We start from the raw sequence: 21,812 nt of genomic DNA on the forward strand, positions 1-21,812 counted from the left end.
AATAACACAGGTATTCAGACTCTAAATAGTTTCTGGGAGATCCTCGGCATTATTAACTAGATTTCAGAGTACATCACGACAGTTTAGGACAAACATAACCTGAAATATGAAGAATTTGAAGGTCAGATGATGCTTTATGTCAGCATGGCTTTCGGTTCCCTACGCACTGGCAACATGCAGACCAACAAAGTGGCACAGAAATATACTGTTGTCTTAGGTTTGATACTATGTGATCAAGGAGGCAACACAAGGAAACATAAATTTTGCCTTGCTTCAGAAATATGAAATCTATTTACCGACAATTGTATTGCCTGATACAAGTCAGGTGAGAAAATGACTGTCGATGAAGAGCTGTATCCCTGCAAGTGCGGGCACCCATTCATACAATACACACTAAGTAAGCCTGATAAATATTGTATAAATTACGGGCTTTTGTGTGATGCTGACAAGCACTACTTTCTGAAATGATTCTCTTATCACGGCAAACATGAAACTCATGATCCGGGTAATCATATTGGTCACGTCATTATGAAGTTGGTACGGCTATTCCTCAGCTGTGGTCATAATATCACAACTGACAACTTCTTCATCCGCCATGAAACTGGAGGATGACCTGAAACAAAAAGTAACAAGTTTAGTTGGCTCTCTTTGGAGATCACTCAAAGAGTGCGGTGCGAAGTGGAGATGGTGAGGTGTATGGAACACACCTGTAAACTCAAGTGACAATCTTCTCACAGTGTACCAACGGGGGGAAACGAAAAAAATTCCTTATTCTAATAGAGTATCATGCATGCTGGATGTCAGGTCAATGAGAATAGTTGACCAAATGCCTATACTCTATAGTGTCCAAGCTTGCATCCACTGATGGTCCGTGCATGTCTTTTACAACATTTTTACCTTGGCATGATCAAGAAGATTTCACGGGAAGACTTTGTCCCTCAGAGTAGCATATGAGCTTGCTGGCCCCTACAAACTGTAGAGATGAGCCAACCTCCATGCAAGAACCTCCCACTAGTACTAAACCTCTGGAAATGTCTCAGCTTAGCTGGTGAGTCCACAGATAGTGGTATAAGGAGCATACAGTATAACTGGCTACACTTTCTCGCACGAATTTTGCGGCAACTAAGCCAGTCCGCTCTTGAACTGACTTAGTGAGCCACCATGCAGGAATTCTTCCTGCATGTTGTGTGATGCTCACTTATGTCCCCTTGCAGAGCCATTACAGCACTGTCGGATTCTGATAGTGCAGTACTACTGTCTATGTTTTATGTAATGAAGTGGGAAGTAGGTTTTTGTGCAAACCATTTTTATACGGGATGCCATTATGGTGTGTTTGTTTAAGAAACACCGTAAAATGAACTTGTTCACACTAATTATAAGCTAACTGTTAATGGTATGAGAGCACAGGCTACCGCATGACTAGATCGAAGGGCAACCTATTGATGACTGCCGACTATGGCGCATGATCTTTAACTTGAGCATATAATTGGTATAGTTCGTATAAGATCATACATCTTCGGTTATGGCAAAGTTATTTATTTATTAACATCAACGTTTCCTTGCACTGTAAAATTACTGTGACCTGTAGACTCCTCCTACTGTCTGAGTGCAAAAGGCAACTTTTGTTAGTAAATATTTATTAATAAAAATTACTTGATTCACACCAGAGTAGATGTACTTTCCCTAAGTATCTATTTACAGAAGTAATGAGCAATTTCTGCATTTGCACCTCATCCCATTGGCTCTGAAAGCACCAGATGGCCAACTGCCTCTGCTAGCCAGCATGCGAACCTATCACTCAGTCCTTCCTCCAAACACTGTCAAATTCAGGTTTCCTGCAAAGAACAAAAGGGGACTAGAACTTCATGTACATGTTTCAACTGCAACAAGCAGGTGTACTGTCACGCCAAAACTCTCATCGAAAGTACAAACTGTGAGCCCATTCCAGGTTAGACACAACAGTTTGAGCCAAACCAGTATCAATATCAGATGATGCTTAAGTGTAGCATACAGGAAAAGGACATTTAAGCGCGGAGAGAACGCAAACTTTGCAGAAGGATATGGCCGACAGCTTTAAATAAACAGGAACTACTGATTCACCATATGTATAATGCTCAGAAGGTCAAAAGACAAGATTATCTTTCCAACATTCTGAGCCTAGAGCAAACAGTATTCTTGAATTAGCAGAGTCTGACTTCTCTGGATGAAAGGAAACAAGGACATTTGAAGGTGCTAGACATTTCTTGAAACTAACAGATAATTGTTCAAGAAAAGTACTGTTGTACACATTTGGTGATAAAAATCATGTACCTGAAAAATTATAAGAGATTTCAAGAACCTACTGTAAAGATACACCAGTAATAAACTTTATGACCAGTGCACTGACAGTGGAAAGGAAAGTGTGAACCAGGAACAAAAACAACAGTAACTTACACACCTAAAGAAAACAAAGTGGCAGAAAGAAACAACAGAACATTATTTTAAAAAAGGGGGGGAGGGGGCAAGTGCCTATTGTCTGATGCATGATTACTAAAAAGATATATGGGTGAAGCAGTGGCTATGGCTGTGTATCTCATTACAAATTTTCATACAAAAACCTTAAAAAGCTAGGTGCCAGAAGAACAATTCCCCAGAAAGAAACCAAATCTTAGGCATCTCAAAATTATTTACCAGCAAAGACAGGTTTACTGAAGTTACGTTACCAGTTTGACAAATCACAAATAAATCGTCCTCTTTCAACTTAAGCCATCCTTCAGACTACTGTGTAGCTCAATCTGTCGCCACATCCTACATTCCAAAACATAATACAGACACAAAAAAGTCAGTGTTTTGTTCTCTTCCTGTTTGCCCGTTTCCTACATCATATGGCAGAACAACATTACTTTCAGGAAAACCAAATATTCGGTATTGGTAGTTTCAACTGAAAAATCAAGTAGGTATAAATGAGATACAAAGAACATTGAATGCATACTGGTAGTATATTACAAGAGAATAGGGCATTATCAGTTATTGCAAGCTACTCAAGAAAAATTAATTATAGCAAGAAATCAGATATCTGAAGAAAACACAGCTCAGAAGAGTGATGATGTACTAACAGGTCCCAAAAAGTCTCTGGAATGGTTAATAATACTTATTCAATTCACCTGCAGAGAAAGATACAAAATTTAGCAACCTAACTCAAAAATAGTTCAATCTGAAATTGTTACCTATGAGACAAATGACAACTCACGATAAATTTAGCCATTAAAAGCAGCTTATAGGAATCAAAGGCAATTGAGTCAAATAAAAATTCTCCTCATTTCACAGCAAATTCAAACACAAAAAAATCATCGAGAATCCCGAATCCAGTAATGATGAACATTTAAGCAACTTATTACTTTTTGTTTATTATTCATACAGGAATCATCTCACAATAATATAGAATTTGTCATCATAATAAAATAAAAACAGATAGCCCAAAACACACACTTACTCTACAAATGCACAGAAATCAGATCCCTCATTAGAAGAAGTACTGTAAAGTGAAGAATCACTCAAATGATTGCATATTAATAACTTTGCAGACAGTACCAATAGTTACTTCAGAATTTTTGCAGATGACACGCAATTATCTACAATGAAATACTGTGAGAAATAGGCTACACAAATACGCAGTTTGATCTTGCTTAAGTTTTGGAGTAGTGGAAAAACTGGCAACTTTGTTTAACTGTTCAGAAATATACAATTGTGAGTTTCACATATGGCAGAAACGTGAAATTTTGAAGTGTCAGTGTGTCACAATTAGTATCAATCAGTCAGCTCATATTAATATCTGTGTGTAACAATTTGTTGTGATGTGAAAAGATCACATGGGCTCAGTCATCAACAAAAGCAGGTGGGAGAATTCGGTTAATGGGTAGGATATAAGGTTAATGCAATGCACCAACGTAATAGTTTGCTTACAAAATCAGATCCAAAATGTTGTTCAAGTCTGTAGGTTCCATACAAAACAGGGCTAAGAGTGGATATCAAATATGTACAAAGGCAGCAGAAATTGTAGGAGGAAGATGCGATTACTGTTTAATGTCCCGCCAATGATGAGGTCATTAGAGATGGAGCACAAGCTCAGATCAGGAAAAGATGAAGAAGGAAAGCAGCCGTGCCCTTTCAAAGGAACCATTCCCCCACTTGTCTTAAGCGATTTACAGAAATCACGGAAAACCTAAATCAGGATGGCCAGACACGGGTTTGACTGTCACAGGTCCATTCGACACATGAGAGAGCATTACTGAGATGCTGAAAGCCCTGAGTTGGCAGACCCTTGAAGACAGGTGCCAATTACACTATGAAAGCCTACTTACAGGGTCTCCAAAACCAGTATTAAGTAATGAATGTTAAGAAAATGCTTGTGATATGAACAAGTTGTACATCGGCTATAAGGTAATAAGTATACAAAATAGATATATGCTGTAACAATTGCTGTATTTTGTACATGTAACTACCATTATGGCTATTACTATTTCTGATGTTTGCAGAAGCAGTCATTGTGATGACTCCATGCAAAGAAAATGTCAATAAATAAACTGTTGAATGCATTTTTACCCATGTATGAAACTCCTTTCTGTACCTAATAACAAGCCCTTGAGGGCTTTGTAAAGGTTGTTTTTGGTCCCAGGGTTATATTCGCGATTTTCACCATTTTTTGTTAAAAGGGAAAAATTGGTAATGACAAAAGACGTCAGTGAGTATAGGTAGTATGCTGTATAGTAGTTTCAAAACACTCAATTTTTTGAAAAGGTATCTATGGGAATTATTACCATATGTAATTTTTAAAACTCGCTTTGTAGTCTGAAAATACTATACCTACAACTTAAATTTCCCCAGAAAAAGTGATTCTATAAATCACTGGTGAATGGAATATGGGCAACGAACTAGTTTCGTTTTCTAAATCAGCCATTGCAGCAATCATGCGTACTGAAATAATAGCTGAACCAAGGCACTTCATTAATGACAGACGTTTTTCCAATTAAGACCGTTATCTATCTGAAGTCCCAAGAACTCAACTCTTTCTACTTCTTGTATTTCATTGTTTGAAAAACCTACATTTATAGTTTATGATATTCCGTGAGGAGTACTGAACCGTACACAAATATCTTTTTCAAGGTATCACGCTAACGACTAACACAAGAACTGTTATTATTTAGATGTCGTGACGCCAGTAAAAATATTGAATTTAATGTAACTGTATGACAAATAAAAATTCTGGTCTGGCACAAACACGTTTGTATAGCAAACTGTAGAAATAATCCTGCGTTGTAATTCCGCTGATTGTATGTATATAAAGCGTTTAACATATTATCTAAAATTTTTAACTAATATTTACCCATATTTGAAATACGACAGATGCAAACACTGTTTACAAAACAGTCGTATTGCCGCTCTAACAAATCAAAGTTTAATGTAACGCCTGGGCGCGAGCCAAAGGGATTTACTGTTCTGCACAGGTTCTGCTTTATCTTCCAACTCTTGTACAAACTTTGGTAGCGCACCGGACACAAATAGAAATAGGTTTGGAATATGGCACTGTGTTACAGGTGAAATTGGCAATAATTTATTTTTCAAGCATTATTGTCGATATTATTAGAGATAATGTGCGTCGTCTACTATTCTATATGTCTGTCACAGATTGCTGGGAAACAGGCAGTTATGTGGGAGCTTCGTACGAGGATTATATAGCCAGCAGTAAGTTTTACTTTTTTCGTTTCCTGTTTTTTTTTTAAAAAAAGCTTTAAGTGACAGTTTATTAATACGTATTTCATTTGCAGCTGTTTGAATGTACACGTCGTTAATATGAGAATCTGTTAATTTATGATGAAATCTTCTCGGGCTATCCGGATGGAAGTCCGAGAAGATTTCACCAGCTGTATACACCGGGAAAGCCTACATTCACACTGTTAATTTATGTTTAAATGTGTAGGAAGTCCAACGTTGATAGTCATACTCTTCTAGTAAAGACTTGCTTCGTCGACTACCGTAAATAGAAAGCAGAAACGGAATTCGTGCACTAGTTAACTCGACTTAACTACTGTACTGAAAGACATGCATCCATCAAGTTAATTCATATAATGTGGTTCTTAGTCGCGTGGAAGACTTGAACCAGAGACTCGGAGGGTTCTGCGACAAGTTAGGCTATGACTCCATAGACTTGCACCATAGGGTTGAGAGTTCTAGGGCCCCCGTAAATAGTCCAGATATTCACTACACATCTGAGGCAGCTAGCCAAGTAGTTCAGTGTGTGAGGTGCACACAATGGTTTTTTAGTTGAGGTGACTCTCCATCCAATCCACATGACAGTAGCTGTGGGAAACCCAGAAGTGCCAGTGTAAGATTCAAAGAAGTGCCTCCAAAAGATGGATGTATCAGAATCCTAGTAGTTAACTGTCACAGCATTCGGAACAAAGTGCCAGAATTTGAAGCGCTGTGAGAAAGCACTGAAGCTCATATGATTGGGTGATTTTGATGATTAGAATGAAGAGAGTATATTTGAAAGCTGCTGTACAGAGTTGAGGGATATAAATGTCATAGTAGTTTCTATTTATAGAGTACCAGAGAAACCTGCGAGTGAAGCCTTTATGGTGAATTTTCATTGCCTGCTGGGAAAGCTCAATAAAGGAAAAAGATAGTAATTAGCTGCTGACTTCAGTATTATCATAGTTGAAAACAGTGATGTGTCGAAATTCACTGAGTTAATAAAAAACTTTGCCTTCAAAATAAACTTCATGCAACCCACTGGAGTAAATACACAGTCAGCTACCTGTGTGATAATATTGTAACAAATTATGTATTTGAAAATGTTTATAAATTTTGCGTAGATTTAGGGCTCTCTGACCACTTCGCATTATTGATTCACCTACCAAAAATTATCGAGATTTCATGTAACAAAAGCCATACAAAAAGGAATTCCACTGAAAAAAATTCAGTTAATTTAGAAATAAGTTGAGAGAGATTGAATGGCCACACAGCAGCATTATTTCGAGTAATAGTAACTTTAACAAATTTTTAAGTAGCTTCCTTGAAATGTTTAATGAGACTTTTCAACTTGTAACCACATGTTACAAAATGACTATTAAACTTAACTATTTAACTCAGGCTATAAAAATTTCTAGTGCCAGGAAGAGGAAGCTCCACAATGAACTGAAATATAATAAAAATAGATGTTTTGCTGAGTATGCTTGTTATTATAATGCTATATTTAAAAAAGCTGTGAAGGCAGCCAAGCAACTGACAAACAATAAGTTCATAGCACAACATAAAAGTACAAGACAAAAGCAGTGTATTCTGTTGTCAAATCAGAGTTAGGTGTTGGAGTTAGTAGTAATGAAATATATAGGATTTATGTAGATGATAGCATTATTGTAAACCCAGCTCAAATATTAGTGTGTTTAAATGAAATCTTCATAAATGTGGAAAAGTCAGATGTTGATGTAGCAGAGTATCAGAGTAAAGTAAATCCCCGTGGGCTCTGGCAAGAAGCTGAGTGTGTTGTGGATTTTAAAACAAGTCTTAATAAAGGATGTGGAAAATGTTATGTTATCAGTAAAAAATAAAACTCTGCTGAGTGGGATGGGATACCCTCTAAAGTGATTAAAACAGTGTGTTACATAACAGTACCTCCCCCTAGCTAAAATGTTTAACCAATCTCTTGAACAGGAATCTTTCCTGTTGTCCTGTAGTGTGCCGAAGTCAGACCTCTGTTCAAGAAAGGGTCAAGGGGAACATGGGAACTACAGCCCTGTTTCTGTTCTTCCAGTCCTGTCAAAAGTGGTCGAGAAAGTAGCTGCAAACCAGATCAAAAATTTTATTGTAAAAGTATTAACATAAGTAAGCAATTTGGATTTCAACCAGCAAAAAACACTCTGGATGCAGTGAATAACATTATTGAAAAGATATGCCAATCATTGGATCAGATGTGTAAAGTTGCAGGTATCTTCTGTGATCTCACAAAGCATTTGACTCCATGATCCATAACTTGATTATTTACAAGTTAGACAAATACAGGGCTACGGACAATGCTCTATATTGGCTCATATCATACTTGCACAACAGAAAACAAAGATAACTACCACTTCAAATGCAGTGAATAATTAATTTTAATGGAGTACAGTATCACAAGGTATGCCTCAAGCTCCATTTTGGAACCAATCCTGTTCCTATTCTACGTAAATAACTTGCCCATAAATATAAATTCTCCATCAGTTCTGTTGCAGACCATAATTCTGTTTTAATTGCAGATGATAATGTAGGAAAAAAATTCAAGCTCCATCGTAAGCATGAAAACTGGTTCCAGTTAAATGTGTTGAAACAGAACTTTGCAAAAACCCATACAGTATATTTCAAAACCAAATGTTCCAAATGTGTGGAACTTAAAATATACAGCATAACAGTTGACTTATGGAAAAAGTTGACACTGTCAAATTCCTAGGACTAAGTGTGGACAAGAACTTAAGCTGACTTCCTATCAAATAAGATATGCCGGTTTGCATTTGCAATGCAAATACTAACAAATTTCACTGATTTCAGTACATGAAAAATTGCTTTTCATAGTTATTTTGAATATGTTGTTAGATATGATATAATTTTCTGGAGAAGTTCAAGTAGTGTATCTTGAATACTGAAACTTCTAAAGAAAATTGTCAGATACGTGTGTACTGCACAGCAGAGTCTTGTCAGCCGTTATTTCTGAAACTACAAATCCTAACTGTTCCCTCCATACACATGTATGAATCAAGAAATGAGAAATGGAGGTGGCGTATTTGTTGCAGTAGACATGAAACTCAAGTCCACTCAGATAGAATTCCCACCCCCCTCCCCCCACCCCCCAAGGCTCAATCTCAGGGGTGAGCAAGTTGTTATAATAGTGTCCTACTTTCAACCATCAGATTCTGCTCCTGATGTAGCCAAAAAACTTGAGAGAAAACCTCAGTTTACTTGTACATGTGAGCTATTATTGTTAAGTTATCTGTTTTGTGAAAAAATATCTATTTCTCTGGCTTCGCTAAATTTATATTTCATCAGCTTCGTGTTATAGCCCTGGTTTAATCAGTGCAATACAATGTTAGATAGCTGTTTCTCTGGTGAGGTTAGTCAGTGTATCACAAGCATTGGGCTTAATTGATAGCATGTTTGTTATTTTATGAAGTTCTGTTACTTTCATCACCAGTGTACACAGAGAATGGGATTTGAAAGCTGTACTCCATAATTAATTGTATGTATTGAAGAATGTTATTTTATAAGTGGAATGAAGTGTCAGATATAACTGCTTGATTAACGGATTTTAGAAGACTAAATTGTGCAGGAGAGAGAATCTGAAAGAGAGCAAAGTTCATGAAATTTATTTGAGCTATTGCTGCCTCCAGTCAAACAGCTCCCAGTGAATTATATGTAGAGCACAATGTGAATACGAAACTGCAGTACCTGTGCTATTCTGATTACGATGCAAAGTTCTTTTGGACATGCATACATGAAAGGAACATGCACTGTGGCAACCACAGTCGTTACAAAACACATCAAATGAATTAGCAATTGCAAATAATGACTAGCATCAGCTGCAGAATGGAATGACGATGATGAAAATTTGTTCCTGACTGGGACTTGAACCCGGGTATCCCGCTTATCGCGAGCAGTTGCCTTACCATTTGACTATCTGTGCATGACTCAGGCCAGACCCAAACTTCCATAGGCTGTCAACCATACATCTAGAACAGTATATGAGTGACTGCCTATAGCTGTTTACAGGGCAGTCATCTTCTGTTCACCATTGTCATACCTCTCTGGTACTTGAGTTGATAGTTACCGGTCAACTGTAAGACAGCAAATCTGGTTTGCACTATTCACACATTCCTTGAAGGCAGTTTGTAAATGAGAATTGTCCTTTGACGCCAAAATACTGGCTTCAATTTCCATTAGCCATTGTGTGACATCCATTTCACTGTCCCCATACATCTACACCCAAACTCTGCAAGCTACTTTGAAAATTATAGGCCAATTTCTCTACTATCATGCTTTGCAAAAATATTAGAAACTATTATGAAAGATAGGCTAATCAATTATTTAAATAAATACAACTTACTGTCTGTTGACCAGTTTGGATTTCGATCAGGGAAAAGCACAGAATCAACAACAGCACACCTCACAAAACACATTCTAGAAGCATTAGATAAAGGGAACTACACAACAGGTATATTTCTTGATCTAACTAAAGCGTTTGATACAGTAGACCACAACATATTGTTAAATAAGTTAGATGAACTTGGAATTAGGTGACTTGTGAAAAAGTGGTTCCAGTCATATCTAAAAAATAGAAGACAGATAACTGAAATCTCACATATTTCAAGTTGCTCAAAACTATATTGTAAAGTATACTTCAGACCCAAATTATGTAAATATAGGTGTCCCACAGGGTAGTGTCCTTGGCCCAGTACTATTCCTCATTTACATAAACGACTTCCCACAGAGCATCAAGCATGGACAAACAATATTGTTTGCAGATGACTCAAATGTTCTAATCAGTGACAAATCACCAGATGCACTAAAAGAAAAAGCCGAACAAACACTAAACAGTGTACGTGAGTGGGCATCCAATAATAAACTAACACTAAATCTTAAAAAAACAAATGCTGTTAACTTCTATGTCTGCAAAAAACCACACTTTAACAACTTTAAGTTAAACAATGAAACTATAGAATGTGTAGACTACACAAAATTTCTTGGTATGCATGTTGACAGTCAGTTAAAGTGGGAAGAACATATTAAAATACTTAGTAACAGAATCGCTACAGCATGCTATGCTCTGAGAATTCTGACTGCAGTTTGTGATACTACATGTGTCAGATCTGCATATTTTTCTTATATCCACTCTGTTATTACCAGTGGAATAATATTTTGGTGGCTCAACAGTAAAAATATTCAAATAGTTTTCAAATTACAAAAAAGAGCAATTCGTATAATAACCAAGAGTGGCAGTAGGGCTCACTGCCTTGAACATTTCCAAAAGCTGGAAATCCTAACTGTCCCCTGTGAATACATTTTTCAAAGTGTAATGTATGTAAAAAAAAATATTGACTGCTATATGAAAAATTCATTAGTACACAGCTATGAAACTAGAAACCAATTCAATCTGCATCTAGAGAGGAAAAATAAAGTTAAAACTCAGCAGAGCTTGTTCTACAATGCTGTTAAATTATATAATAAATTACCCCAAAAAATAAAAGATATTGACACAATCGGACAGTTCAAAACAAAACTAAATTTTTTTTTACTAAATAAAAGTTATTACGCAGTAACGGACTATCTGAATTAAAACATGTAGTGTAATTAAAGTAGCCTGCATTGTAATACATGAGGAAATAATTATGATATGTAATCAAAAATTGTACAGTACTATAAGAAAATTACAAATTACACAAGGATATAAAACTAATTTAAGATACCTCAAAAATGTGTGTAAATACTAATTTTATGTGTATAATTGTAGGTATATTGTATTGTATATGATTTTGCTTACGAAATACACACAATGTAAATTGTTACATGGATTAATAAAGAAATCAATCAATCAATCAATAAGTGCATGGCAGAGGGTACTTCCCATTATTCAAGTTATAAGGGCTTATTTCATTTTCATTCACATATGGAGTGTGAGAAGAATGATTGTTTAAATGCCTCTGTGTACACTGTAATCTCATTTTGTTCTCACAGTTCCTTTGGGAGTGATGCATAGGGAGTTCCTGATATTCCTAGAGTCACCATTTAAAGGACACTGTATACAATACACTTGTGTGCCCGCTCCTAGAATAGTGGACTAGTGTGTTGGACCTGTACCAGATAGTACTAACAAGGGATATTGAATGGGTATAAGAAGGGGAAAAGCAAATGGTCAAAGGTCTGTGTGATCCACGGTAGACTGTCACGGATATGTTTACAGATCTTAATTGGTAAGCACAGGCTATCCCATGAAAGCCTACTTTCAAAGTTTCTAGAATCAAGTTTAAATGATGTATCTACGAATCCACTATAATCCTTTACACATCGCATCCATAATGACTGCGAAGAAAAGATTAGGCTGATTACAGTGTGCACAGAGGTGTTTTAAGTCATCATTCTTCCCATGCTCCATATGTGAATGGAATGGGTGAAAAGCCTTAATAAAAGGGTACAGTGGGACATACCCTCTGCCATGCACTTCCTAGTCTCTCTGGCATTGACATGGGCCAAACAAACCAGTGACTATTTGTGCTGTCCTTCTCTGTATACCTTCAATACCCCATGTTAGTCTTAGTTGGTATGGGTCCCACACTTGAGCAATATTCTAAGATGGGTCGCACAGGTGGTGTGAAAGCAATCTCCTTTGTAAACTGATTGCATTTCCCTCGTATTTGACCAATGAACTAAGTCAGAAGTCTGCCGTCTGCTTTACCTATGACTGAGACTATGTGATAGCTCCATTTCACATCCCTACAAAGTGTTGCATTGTTGTGGTCTTCAGTCTGAAGACTAGAGTGATTCAGCTCTCCATGCTACTCTGTCCTGTGCAAGCTTCTTCATCTCCAAGTAACTACTGCAGCCTATATCCTTCTCAATCTACATACTGTATTTGTCTCGTTCTCCCTCTATGATTTTTAACCTCCGCACTTCCCTCCATTACTAAATTGGTGATCCCTTGATGTCTCAGAATGTGTTCAACCAACTGATCCCTTCTTCTTGTCAGGTTGTGCCACGAATTTCTTTTCTCCTCAATTCTATTCAGTACCTCCTAAGTACAATTCATTCATCATAAGAATAATATAATTCGTTCATCATAAGAATAAACCTCATGTAAACAAACACACATGTGATGATTGGTAAGCAGCTGTAGCTCTCGTACACTGGTGTTGTACTGCTCTTGGAAGGAGGTCTAAGTTATGTATTAGATATCTTATTACTATCTCACTGTAAATGAAACTTTAAGACATTCTGATGTATTAACAGTCATCAACATTTTAGTTAATCACACTGTAGCTAGGTAATTGTTATTTCAAAAATCGTGTACACTCAGTCTCTGTAAGCGCTATTTGTGCTCCGATTGTCTCGCTGTTCACACATACCGTGGAAATGGATGACACTGCTTCCTGATTCGTAGTGAAATGTGCGCGGAACACTGTTAATGGCTAGAAGTAAGTTGTTCTTAATGTTTTTCATAAAATTAGAGAGAAAAATCTGCTCAAATAGTTTTCGAGAAACACTATGACTAAATATATGGGTGGTGTTACAATTGTATGGGTGGCGTATGAGATTGGTAATCTTGTGTGCTGGTGGGCTGTGGTTTGAAACCCATTGTGGTATCTAATTTTTTTTTTAATACCTAAACTAACCACCATTTTTTCAAGAAAAATGCACATCTTTTAGTTTCTAATTGCATATCACACACAGAATTCTGGTTTTCAATGCAAATACACATTCTCAGTTATTGATATTTTATAACTGATTGTTGAAGGGAAATACGGAAGCGTCCGATCCCACCCGTCTGCTTTGACCCATGACGTCACAAATATGGCGGAAACAAAAACAAACACACACACTTTCCACAAGAAGCCTAATGACACTAACGGGACAAGCACGGGAAATGGGGTGTTTTGGGTGGGGGGCAAACTAAATATAAACAAATTTAGATGCCTTGCGTAGCTACAACGTGTAAGTGAAGACAGCCATGCATGAATACCCACCCACCTCCCCAGGGGTCGTAACCCCTGCAACCCATAGAAGATAAAGATGCTTCAGTAGCTGATTAGTGTTTTTTGTCTTTTTTTAAAAAAAAAAAAATCTCATGGGATAGAACGAACAGATCAGAAAGATAAATATAATAAACTAAAACAGAAATTGGAGGAAACAGATAATTAAAATAAGTAATAAGTGTTTTAAAAATAAAAAAAAAAAAAAAAAAAAAAAAAAAAAACTCCTCACGAGATAGAACGAACAGATCAGAAAAGTAAATAAAATAAGATAAAACAGAACTGGAGACGGGTCAAAGACGACGCATGGGATCGGACGCTTCTGTCAACCCTGTTGAAGTTCAGAAAACATTACATAATTAAATTTTTTGGAGAGAAGTGAAAAATCAAATACTCCTTGTTTGAATATGTCCATTGTTTTGTAGGACAGATATGCTTTCACACGAGACAGAGTGGTAAGTATCATAGAAGTATGGAAAACAATAATATTCACAGTGTTGATCACACTGTACAAATGCTGCATTTTTATGATTGTAACCTTAACACTGCAATCTGAACCCAATAGAATTGATCTGGAGCCGAGTTAGGGGATTTGTCACGAGAAAGTAAGACATTTAAGCTGCCAAACATACTGGAATTAATGCATGGAGATTTGACACGTCACTACCAAATGAAGACGAAATGCAGAACAGTGCATCGTAAAAGAGGAGGGAAATGTGGATTTTTTTTGGTGGCTTGGGATTCTGTTGCTGTTCGCTTTGTAATGTAGCAGTACTGAAATGTATTCCTTGGAGTCCCATATGGAAGGAGTCAGAGATTATAAGATGACTGAGTGTGATACCTTCATTGGCTTCAATATTTAACTACATGGTGAAATCCCAGCAGGGCACTTTTACACTGCACATAGCTCATGCAGAAAAATTACCCTTGTTCAAGTCAAGAATTTTCATCACTCTTGTTTTTAATTACAATAATATGTTATCTAAGATCCAGAGCATGTTATGTTTTCCATCAGATCACCTAAGAAGCATATCGCCTGAGTTTTACCATTATTTCCTTCTTTCTAAAAATTAAATGACATGCAAAGCTTTATTGTTCTCTGCTCGTCTCTTTTTATTCTTTACAGCCAGTTGTTCACATTACAGCATGTTAGTTGGACCAGGTGGCTGCCCAGTGCTGTCCAAGTTAAATGCACTGGTAATGCTTTTGTCCTGTATTACAACTGATCCTCATTATTGTACTTGACTGCACACACAACAGCTAAGCTTCCGCTCTACGTGAAACAAAACCCAATGAGGTTTCAGCAAATGCAGAAGAATACATAGTGTAATATTTACTTGAGGTTTATTCTTATGATGAACAGAGTATAGTTATGTGATCTACCCATCTAATTTTCATCATTCTTCTGTAGCACCACATTTCATTACCTTCTACTCTCTTCTTGTCTAAACTGTTTATCATCCTTGGTTCCCTTCCACACATCGCTACACTCCATACAAATACTTTCAGAAAAAGACTTCCTGATGCTTCAATCTATACTGGAGGTTAACAAATTTCTCTTCGTCAGAAAGTCAGACAGTGGAAACTCCATGCATTCTGACCCGAGATGCTGTAGTTGGCAGTTGTGTATACATGAGGTGTACTTCCTTGTGTTTTGGAATCGTTTGTGTCTCTGTTTTACTGATGAAGGCAGTGGCCAAAAGCTATATGTCTTTCAGTTGTGCCTGTCTGCAACTTGATATGTCTCATTTACAGTAAGTAGCACTCTGTCTCTTCTTCAGAAAAGCTTTTTTTGCCTTTGCCAGTCTTAATTTTACATCCTCTCTTCTTCAGCCACCATCAGATATTTTAATTCCCAAATATCAAAACTCATCTACTACTTTCAGTGGCTTATTTCCTAATTTGATTCCCTCAGCATTGCCTGATTTATTTTTACTAAATTCCATTATCCTCATTGTGCTTTTGTTGATGTTCATCTTATATCATCTTTTCAAGGCACTGTCCATTCCTTCAGTTGCTCTTCAAAGTCCTTTGATATCTCTGACAGAATTACAATGTCATCAGGAAACTTCAAAGTTTTTATTTCTTCTCCCTGTACTTTAAATCATACCTCCAATTTTTTCCCCCCTTTACTGTTTGCTCACTGTAAAGCTTAACATCAGGAACAGGCTACAACCTTGTTTCACTTCCTTCTCTTTCATGCCCCTTGACTCTTATAACTGCCATCTGGTTTCTGTACAACGTGTAAGTAGCCTTTCGCTCCTGGTATTTTACCCCCCGCTACCCTCAGAATTTCGAAGAAAGTGTTCCAGTTAACATCGTTAAAAGCTTTGTCTAAATCTACAAATGCTATAAATGTAGGTTTGCCTTTCAATAACATATCTTCTATGAGAAGCCGGAGTCAGTACTGCATCTTGTGTTCCCAAATTTTTGTGGAACCTAAGCTGATCTTCCCCGAGGTCGGCTTCTACCAGTTTTTCCATTTGTCTGTAAAGAATTTGTGTTAGTACTTATTATTGGTGTCAGTGCTGCACCTGCTTTCTTTGGAATTAGATTTATTACATTCTTCGTGAAGACTTGAGGGTATTTCACCTGTGTCATACATCTTGCTCACCGGGTGGAAGAGTCACGTCTTGAGTGGCTCTCCCTAGGCCATCAGTAGTTCTGGTGGAGTGGTGTCTACTCCTAGGGCCTTGTTTTGACTTAGGTCATTCAGTGCTCTGTCAAATTCTTCAACCAGTATTTATCTCCTATTTTATCTTCATCTACATCCTCTTCCACATATATAATATTGCCTTCAAGTACATCACCCTCGTATAGACCCTCTGTATACTACTTCTGCCTTTCACCTTTACCTTCTTTGCATAGGACTGGTTTTCCATCCAAGCCCTTGATATTAGGCAGTATCTACCTTTCCTATTGTGATATATGCTTGTAAATCCTTACATTTGTCCTCTAGCCATTCCTGCTTAGCCATTTTGCACTTCCTGTCAATCTCATTTTTTAGGTATTTGTATGCCCTTTCTCCTGCTTCATTTAATGCATTTTTATACTTTCTCCTTTCATCAATTAAATTCAGTATCTCTGTGTTACCCACAGATTTCTACTAGCCCTCACCTTTTTACCTACTTGATCCTCTGCATCCTTCACTGTTTTCTCCCTCAAAGCTATTCATTCATCTTCTACTGTATTCCTTTCCTCTGTTCTTGTCAACTGTTGCCTAACACTCCCTCAAACTAATGGCAACCTCTGGTTATTTCAACTTATTCAGGTCTCATCTCCTTAATTTCTTATCTTTTTGCAATTTCTTATGTTTTAATCCACTGTTCGTAACCAATAAATTGTGGTCAGTCCATATCTGTCCCTGGAAAAATCTTACAATTTAAAATCTGGTTCTGAAATCTCTTGTCTTACCATTATATAATCAATCTGAAACCTTCCAGTGACTCCAGGTATTTTCCACATATACAGCCTTCTTTCATGATTATGAAACCGAGTGTTAGTGATAATTAAATTATGGTCTGTGCAAAATTCTACCAGGCAACGTTGTCTTTAATTCCTTTGCCCCAGTCCTTATTCACCTACTATTTTTCCTTCTCTTCCTTTCCCTACAAACAATTTCCAGTCCCACATGACTATTCAATTTTCATCTTCCTTAACTGTCTGAATAATTTATTTTATCTCATTATACTTTTCTTCAATCTCTTCATCTGTGCAGCTGGTTGGCATATAAATTTTTGCTTCTGTAGTAGACATGAGCTTTGTTTCTGTCTTGGCTATGGCACTGTGTTCACTTTCTTATCTGCGTGCCTCCACTTTTTAAATATTCTACTCTACCTGCCCACTTAAGGGATGTGACATTCCATACTCTGATCCTTAGAATACCAGGTTCGTTTCTCCTGATAACGATGTCTTCCTGAGTAGTCCCCACCTGGAGATCCAAATAGGGCTATTTACCTCCAGTATATTCTACCCATGAGCATGCCGTCATCGTTATTGAACCATACAGTAGAGCTGCATGCCCTCAGGAAAAATTATGACTTTAAGTTTCCTCTTGCTTTCAGCCATTTGCAGTACCAGCACAGAAAGGCCATTTTGGTTGATGTTACAAGGCCAGATCAGTCAAATCATTCAGACTGTTGTCCCTGCAACTACTGAAAAGGCTGCTGCCCCTCTTCAGGAACCACACGTTTGTCGTGCCTCTCAACAGATAGCTATCTGTTGTGGTTGCACCTGTTATGGTACGGCTATCTGTATCACTGAAGCACTCGAGGCTCCCCATCAGCAGAGCAAGGTCCATGTTTTAGAGGGTGGGGTACAAAGTATTACACTCAGCTCTTTGTGTAAGTAATCTGTCGTTACTTTAGAAATATGCTATTCGAAACTCCCTTACTACCTCTCCACCAATGACAGGCTTCTTGCTTGTTGCCAAGACTGCTTACCCTCCCTGCCTTGATTCACTGTGAAGTGCTTGGCAAAGGCTACATCCCATTGTACCAGTTATTACAATTTTTTCCTGTTCCATTCTTGTATGGAATGTGGGAAAAATGATTGTCTGGATGCCTCTGTGCTTGCTGGAATTACTCTAATTTTGTATTCACTATCCCCATGGGAGCAATACATAGGGGGTTATAGTATACCATGAGAGTCGCCATTTAAAGCCAGTTCTTGAAGTTGTCTATCTTCAAGATACACCACAGCCACTATGGCATCCATTTTTGGACCCTTGAAACTTTATTGCACAATGTTAATTCACTGCAGTATTGTAATCATGGAATCGTGTGTTGTTAATGTGAATGCCGTTGATCCGAATTATAAACTCATTACAAGAGCGGGAACACTGGAGTATTTAAAGGGAGCAACAGGCTATTAACTGTGTTGTCAGTTTCTCACTACAGGCTCTTGTGTAAGAGAGTGAGTTTCTTGCGCCACGTCTTATGAGCTAACGAATATGCTTGTCTCACTTCCTTTGGTTTTCTGTCGCAGTCCTCCTCCTCCTGAATGCTTATTTTCACTTAGTGGATGGTGTTGTAAAGTGTTGACAGCCTGACCCCACTAGCGACATACTGACTCGTTTCCTGGTTCCACTTCTGCCTCTGGGATGACTGGATTTTGAATGTGGTAACATTAATGAGTTTCAGTAAAAATTTGTGATATCCTACCCCTTACTATTCAGTCCTGTAACAGTGTTTTGTTTGCCTTCTGACTTGAGTAAAAATACTCATGACCATCTCCCCTTTTCTTGGGTATCCTGATATTAGCCCAGCCAGTTTACCCTTCTATTTCGTGTTTATGTGAAGACTGTGCCTGGTATAGTCCCATGTACAATTTGAATTAGAAGGAACAACACCAGTGTGTGATATTGCACTCAATATATGGAACCATTCGTCACCAAATATTCTCTCCTGACAGAATTCACATGAGGTCCATCATGGCAACTTAGAAAAAATGCAGGTTCAACACTGTATGTCTTTACCTGATCACACTCTCTGTATTCCATGGAAGAATTTCTGTTACTTTAATGTGAGTAGGAGCCTACTAACTCCAATCTGTATAATTATTTTTTCTCTTTGTACTAAAAAAGAGAATTAGAAATGTTCAGAATGTAAACATATGTACAAATTAATTTGCGATGTGAATGTAAATAACTTGATCCATGTCATTATGATCCATCATGGAGAATGGTCCGTGGAACATGCAACTAACTAGCTAACTAAGTATAGTCAGGCTTTATGCGAATACAATGTCGAGTCCATTCATTATAACCATGGTGTTTTCTTTGGTGACCGAGCATGGAGCTCACTGGGCTCACATTCAGGACAACAACGGTTCAACCCCGCGCCTGGCCATCCTGATTTAGGTTTTCCGTGATTTCCCTAAATTGCTCCAGGCAAATGCTGGGATAGTTCCTTTGAAAGGGCACGGCTGACTTCCTTCCCTGTCCTTTCCTAATCTGATTAGACTGATGACCTCGCTGTCTGGTCTCCTCCCCCAAACAACCCAACCCTCTTCTTTGGTGAAATCTTTACAAAGTGATCCTATTCTCAATCGCCTGACCCAGATCAGCACTATGGTTTTATTTTTTAAAGTGATGACGTGGTATTCTGAAGTTAGCTCATACTGCAACAGTTGGCCTACACTTCTAGCATGAGAACTACCTAACTGTAAAACCACCTAACAACAAAACCATCTTTATTTTTACTGACTTCCCTGTGTCTCTCGCTGAAGAATATTGTGTGAGAGGTCAGCAGTATTTTGTGTTGTTTATGTGCACAATGACAGCTCAGTGCCTCAGCAGTACAGAGAGTGGTTACCTTTACTACAGTAATTGTAGTCCATCCAGTATCCTCAGTATTATCTATGAATTGTAGCTGGTACTGTGATTCACAGTGTATTACTGTCAAATTAATCTTTGTGATACCTCTCTCTTCCTTCATCTTTCCACTCACCTCATCTTCACAACAGTTTCGAACCTTCCCAACCACTTCCCTGAACAAGGTACATATAGTCCTGAAAGCATCTGTTAACAGTAGTATGAGTTCAACCTCATTAAGGTAAATATTTGCCAGATTTTCTTTTCCTGCATTTCTGACTATCGATATCTCTTTTAGGCTACACAATTCTGTACACAATTGTGAACAAAATGGATATGCTGTCCCTTAACATGGGCATTGAACTTTTTGGTGATGTAACTTAATATCAATAAATAAAACTGTTTCTCCATCTCTTGGTTAATTTTCAGATAATTGTAAACACAACCTTACACATCGTAGTTTGTGGACAGTAATAAAATGTTTAATTAGTGAAGATTCATGCACCTTTTCATCTCTCTTATTTTTGTCCATGTTCCAAATATTTACACTGTCCTCTTCACAAAAACTATTTGAGAGAAAATGAATGCATGGGGGATATATTTTTGGTTGGTGATTAACAGGCTGAAGACATTACACAAATAAAACTGTCAGTGCCCACAAAAATAGTAAGGCAGAATGTAAATAATACAGGAGCAAATGAGACCACTCACCAAATAGCAGAAGCATTGAGTCTTTGAGAGGCGCACTCACAAAAGAGAAGAAAACTTTGCCTGCTTTCAAAAGGAGTAATTTCACATGCTGGAGAGCACGTGTATGTGTGCCCCCCCCCCCCCCCCCCCCACACACACACACACACACACATACACACACACACACACACACACACACACACACACACACATTGTCCTGGCTGCTGTTATGCTACAGATGTGTATGTGTTAGTGTTTGTGGGGGCCAGAGCTCATTAAAACATTTCCTGTGAAAGCTAGTGAAGTTTTCATTCTCTTTTGTGTGTGGTGTTAATGATGCACTTTATTTTGTTGCTTGATTTTTATATATTCAAAGGCGGGCACTAATTTTGTATTATCATGAAATAGGGGAGATAGTACCACGGATATGATAATGTGAATTCGAGTGGAATCGTTAAAATAATGGCATTTTTCATTCCAGCAGGATCTTTTCATAAAATTTCAGTCACCAACTTTCTCCTTCAATTGCAAAAATATTCTGTTTGCATTCACCTACATGGGGAGAAACGATCGTCCTGGTAAAAGAAGAGAAATCAGAGCTCGCCCAGAGATATTTAAGTGCTCCTTTTTTTTTTTTATATACCATTTGAGAGTGATCATCATGGTAAACTAAGAGAAATCGGAGCTCCCGCAGAAAGATTTAAGTGCTCATTTTTCTTGAAAACCATTTGAGAGTGGAACAGTAGAGAAATAGCGTGAAGATGGCTTGATGAACCCTCTGCCAGGCAATTAATTGTGAATTGCAGAATAATCTTGTAGACACAGATATTTTATTTTGCACAAAATCAATGGAAAAAACATTTTACAGTGTGAAGAAAGGAAGGAGCCTAAAAGTGTTTGCATTTGTGAACTTGCAAATGCAGAATTTAGCATAGCTTATGCTGCAGGTATTACCTTTCCTTGTCTCATTGCTATTCAGTGTAGTTACGTTATTACATTTGTATGAATTTTGGTATCATGTAACTGCTGCAAACTAATAAATTGTCATATTTTGCATTGAATTT

At 37.5% G+C, this 21,812-nt stretch overlaps 2 protein-coding genes across 4 annotated transcripts in view; one reads left to right on the forward strand and one right to left on the reverse strand.

The window, feature by feature from the left end:
* Positions 1-5,510, reverse strand: part of LOC124777932 — a 94,170-nt gene extending 88,660 nt beyond the window's left edge. For 2 of the 3 annotated variants that reach the window (XM_047253483.1, XM_047253482.1), the window contains exon 1: positions 5,363-5,510. In XM_047253483.1, the coding sequence (XP_047109439.1) occupies positions 5,363-5,366 (4 nt within the window). In that variant the 5' untranslated portion in view covers positions 5,367-5,510. The remainder of the gene's footprint in view (positions 1-5,362) is intronic. The other variant, XM_047253485.1, reaches the window with a different exon arrangement.
* The window catches only part of LOC124777933 (succinate dehydrogenase cytochrome b560 subunit, mitochondrial-like), a 61,924-nt gene continuing 45,601 nt past the window's right edge, over positions 5,490-21,812 (forward strand). Inside the window, exons 1-2 of the mRNA XM_047253486.1 lie at positions 5,490-5,573; positions 5,665-5,721. Coding sequence (XP_047109442.1) covers positions 5,557-5,573; positions 5,665-5,721 — 74 coding nt within the window. The 5' untranslated portion in view covers positions 5,490-5,556. The remainder of the gene's footprint in view (positions 5,574-5,664; positions 5,722-21,812) is intronic.

Source organism: Schistocerca piceifrons, chromosome 2 (genome assembly GCF_021461385.2).
Source record: "Schistocerca piceifrons isolate TAMUIC-IGC-003096 chromosome 2, iqSchPice1.1, whole genome shotgun sequence".
In the NCBI taxonomy this organism is placed as follows: Eukaryota; Metazoa; Arthropoda; class Insecta; order Orthoptera; family Acrididae; genus Schistocerca; species Schistocerca piceifrons.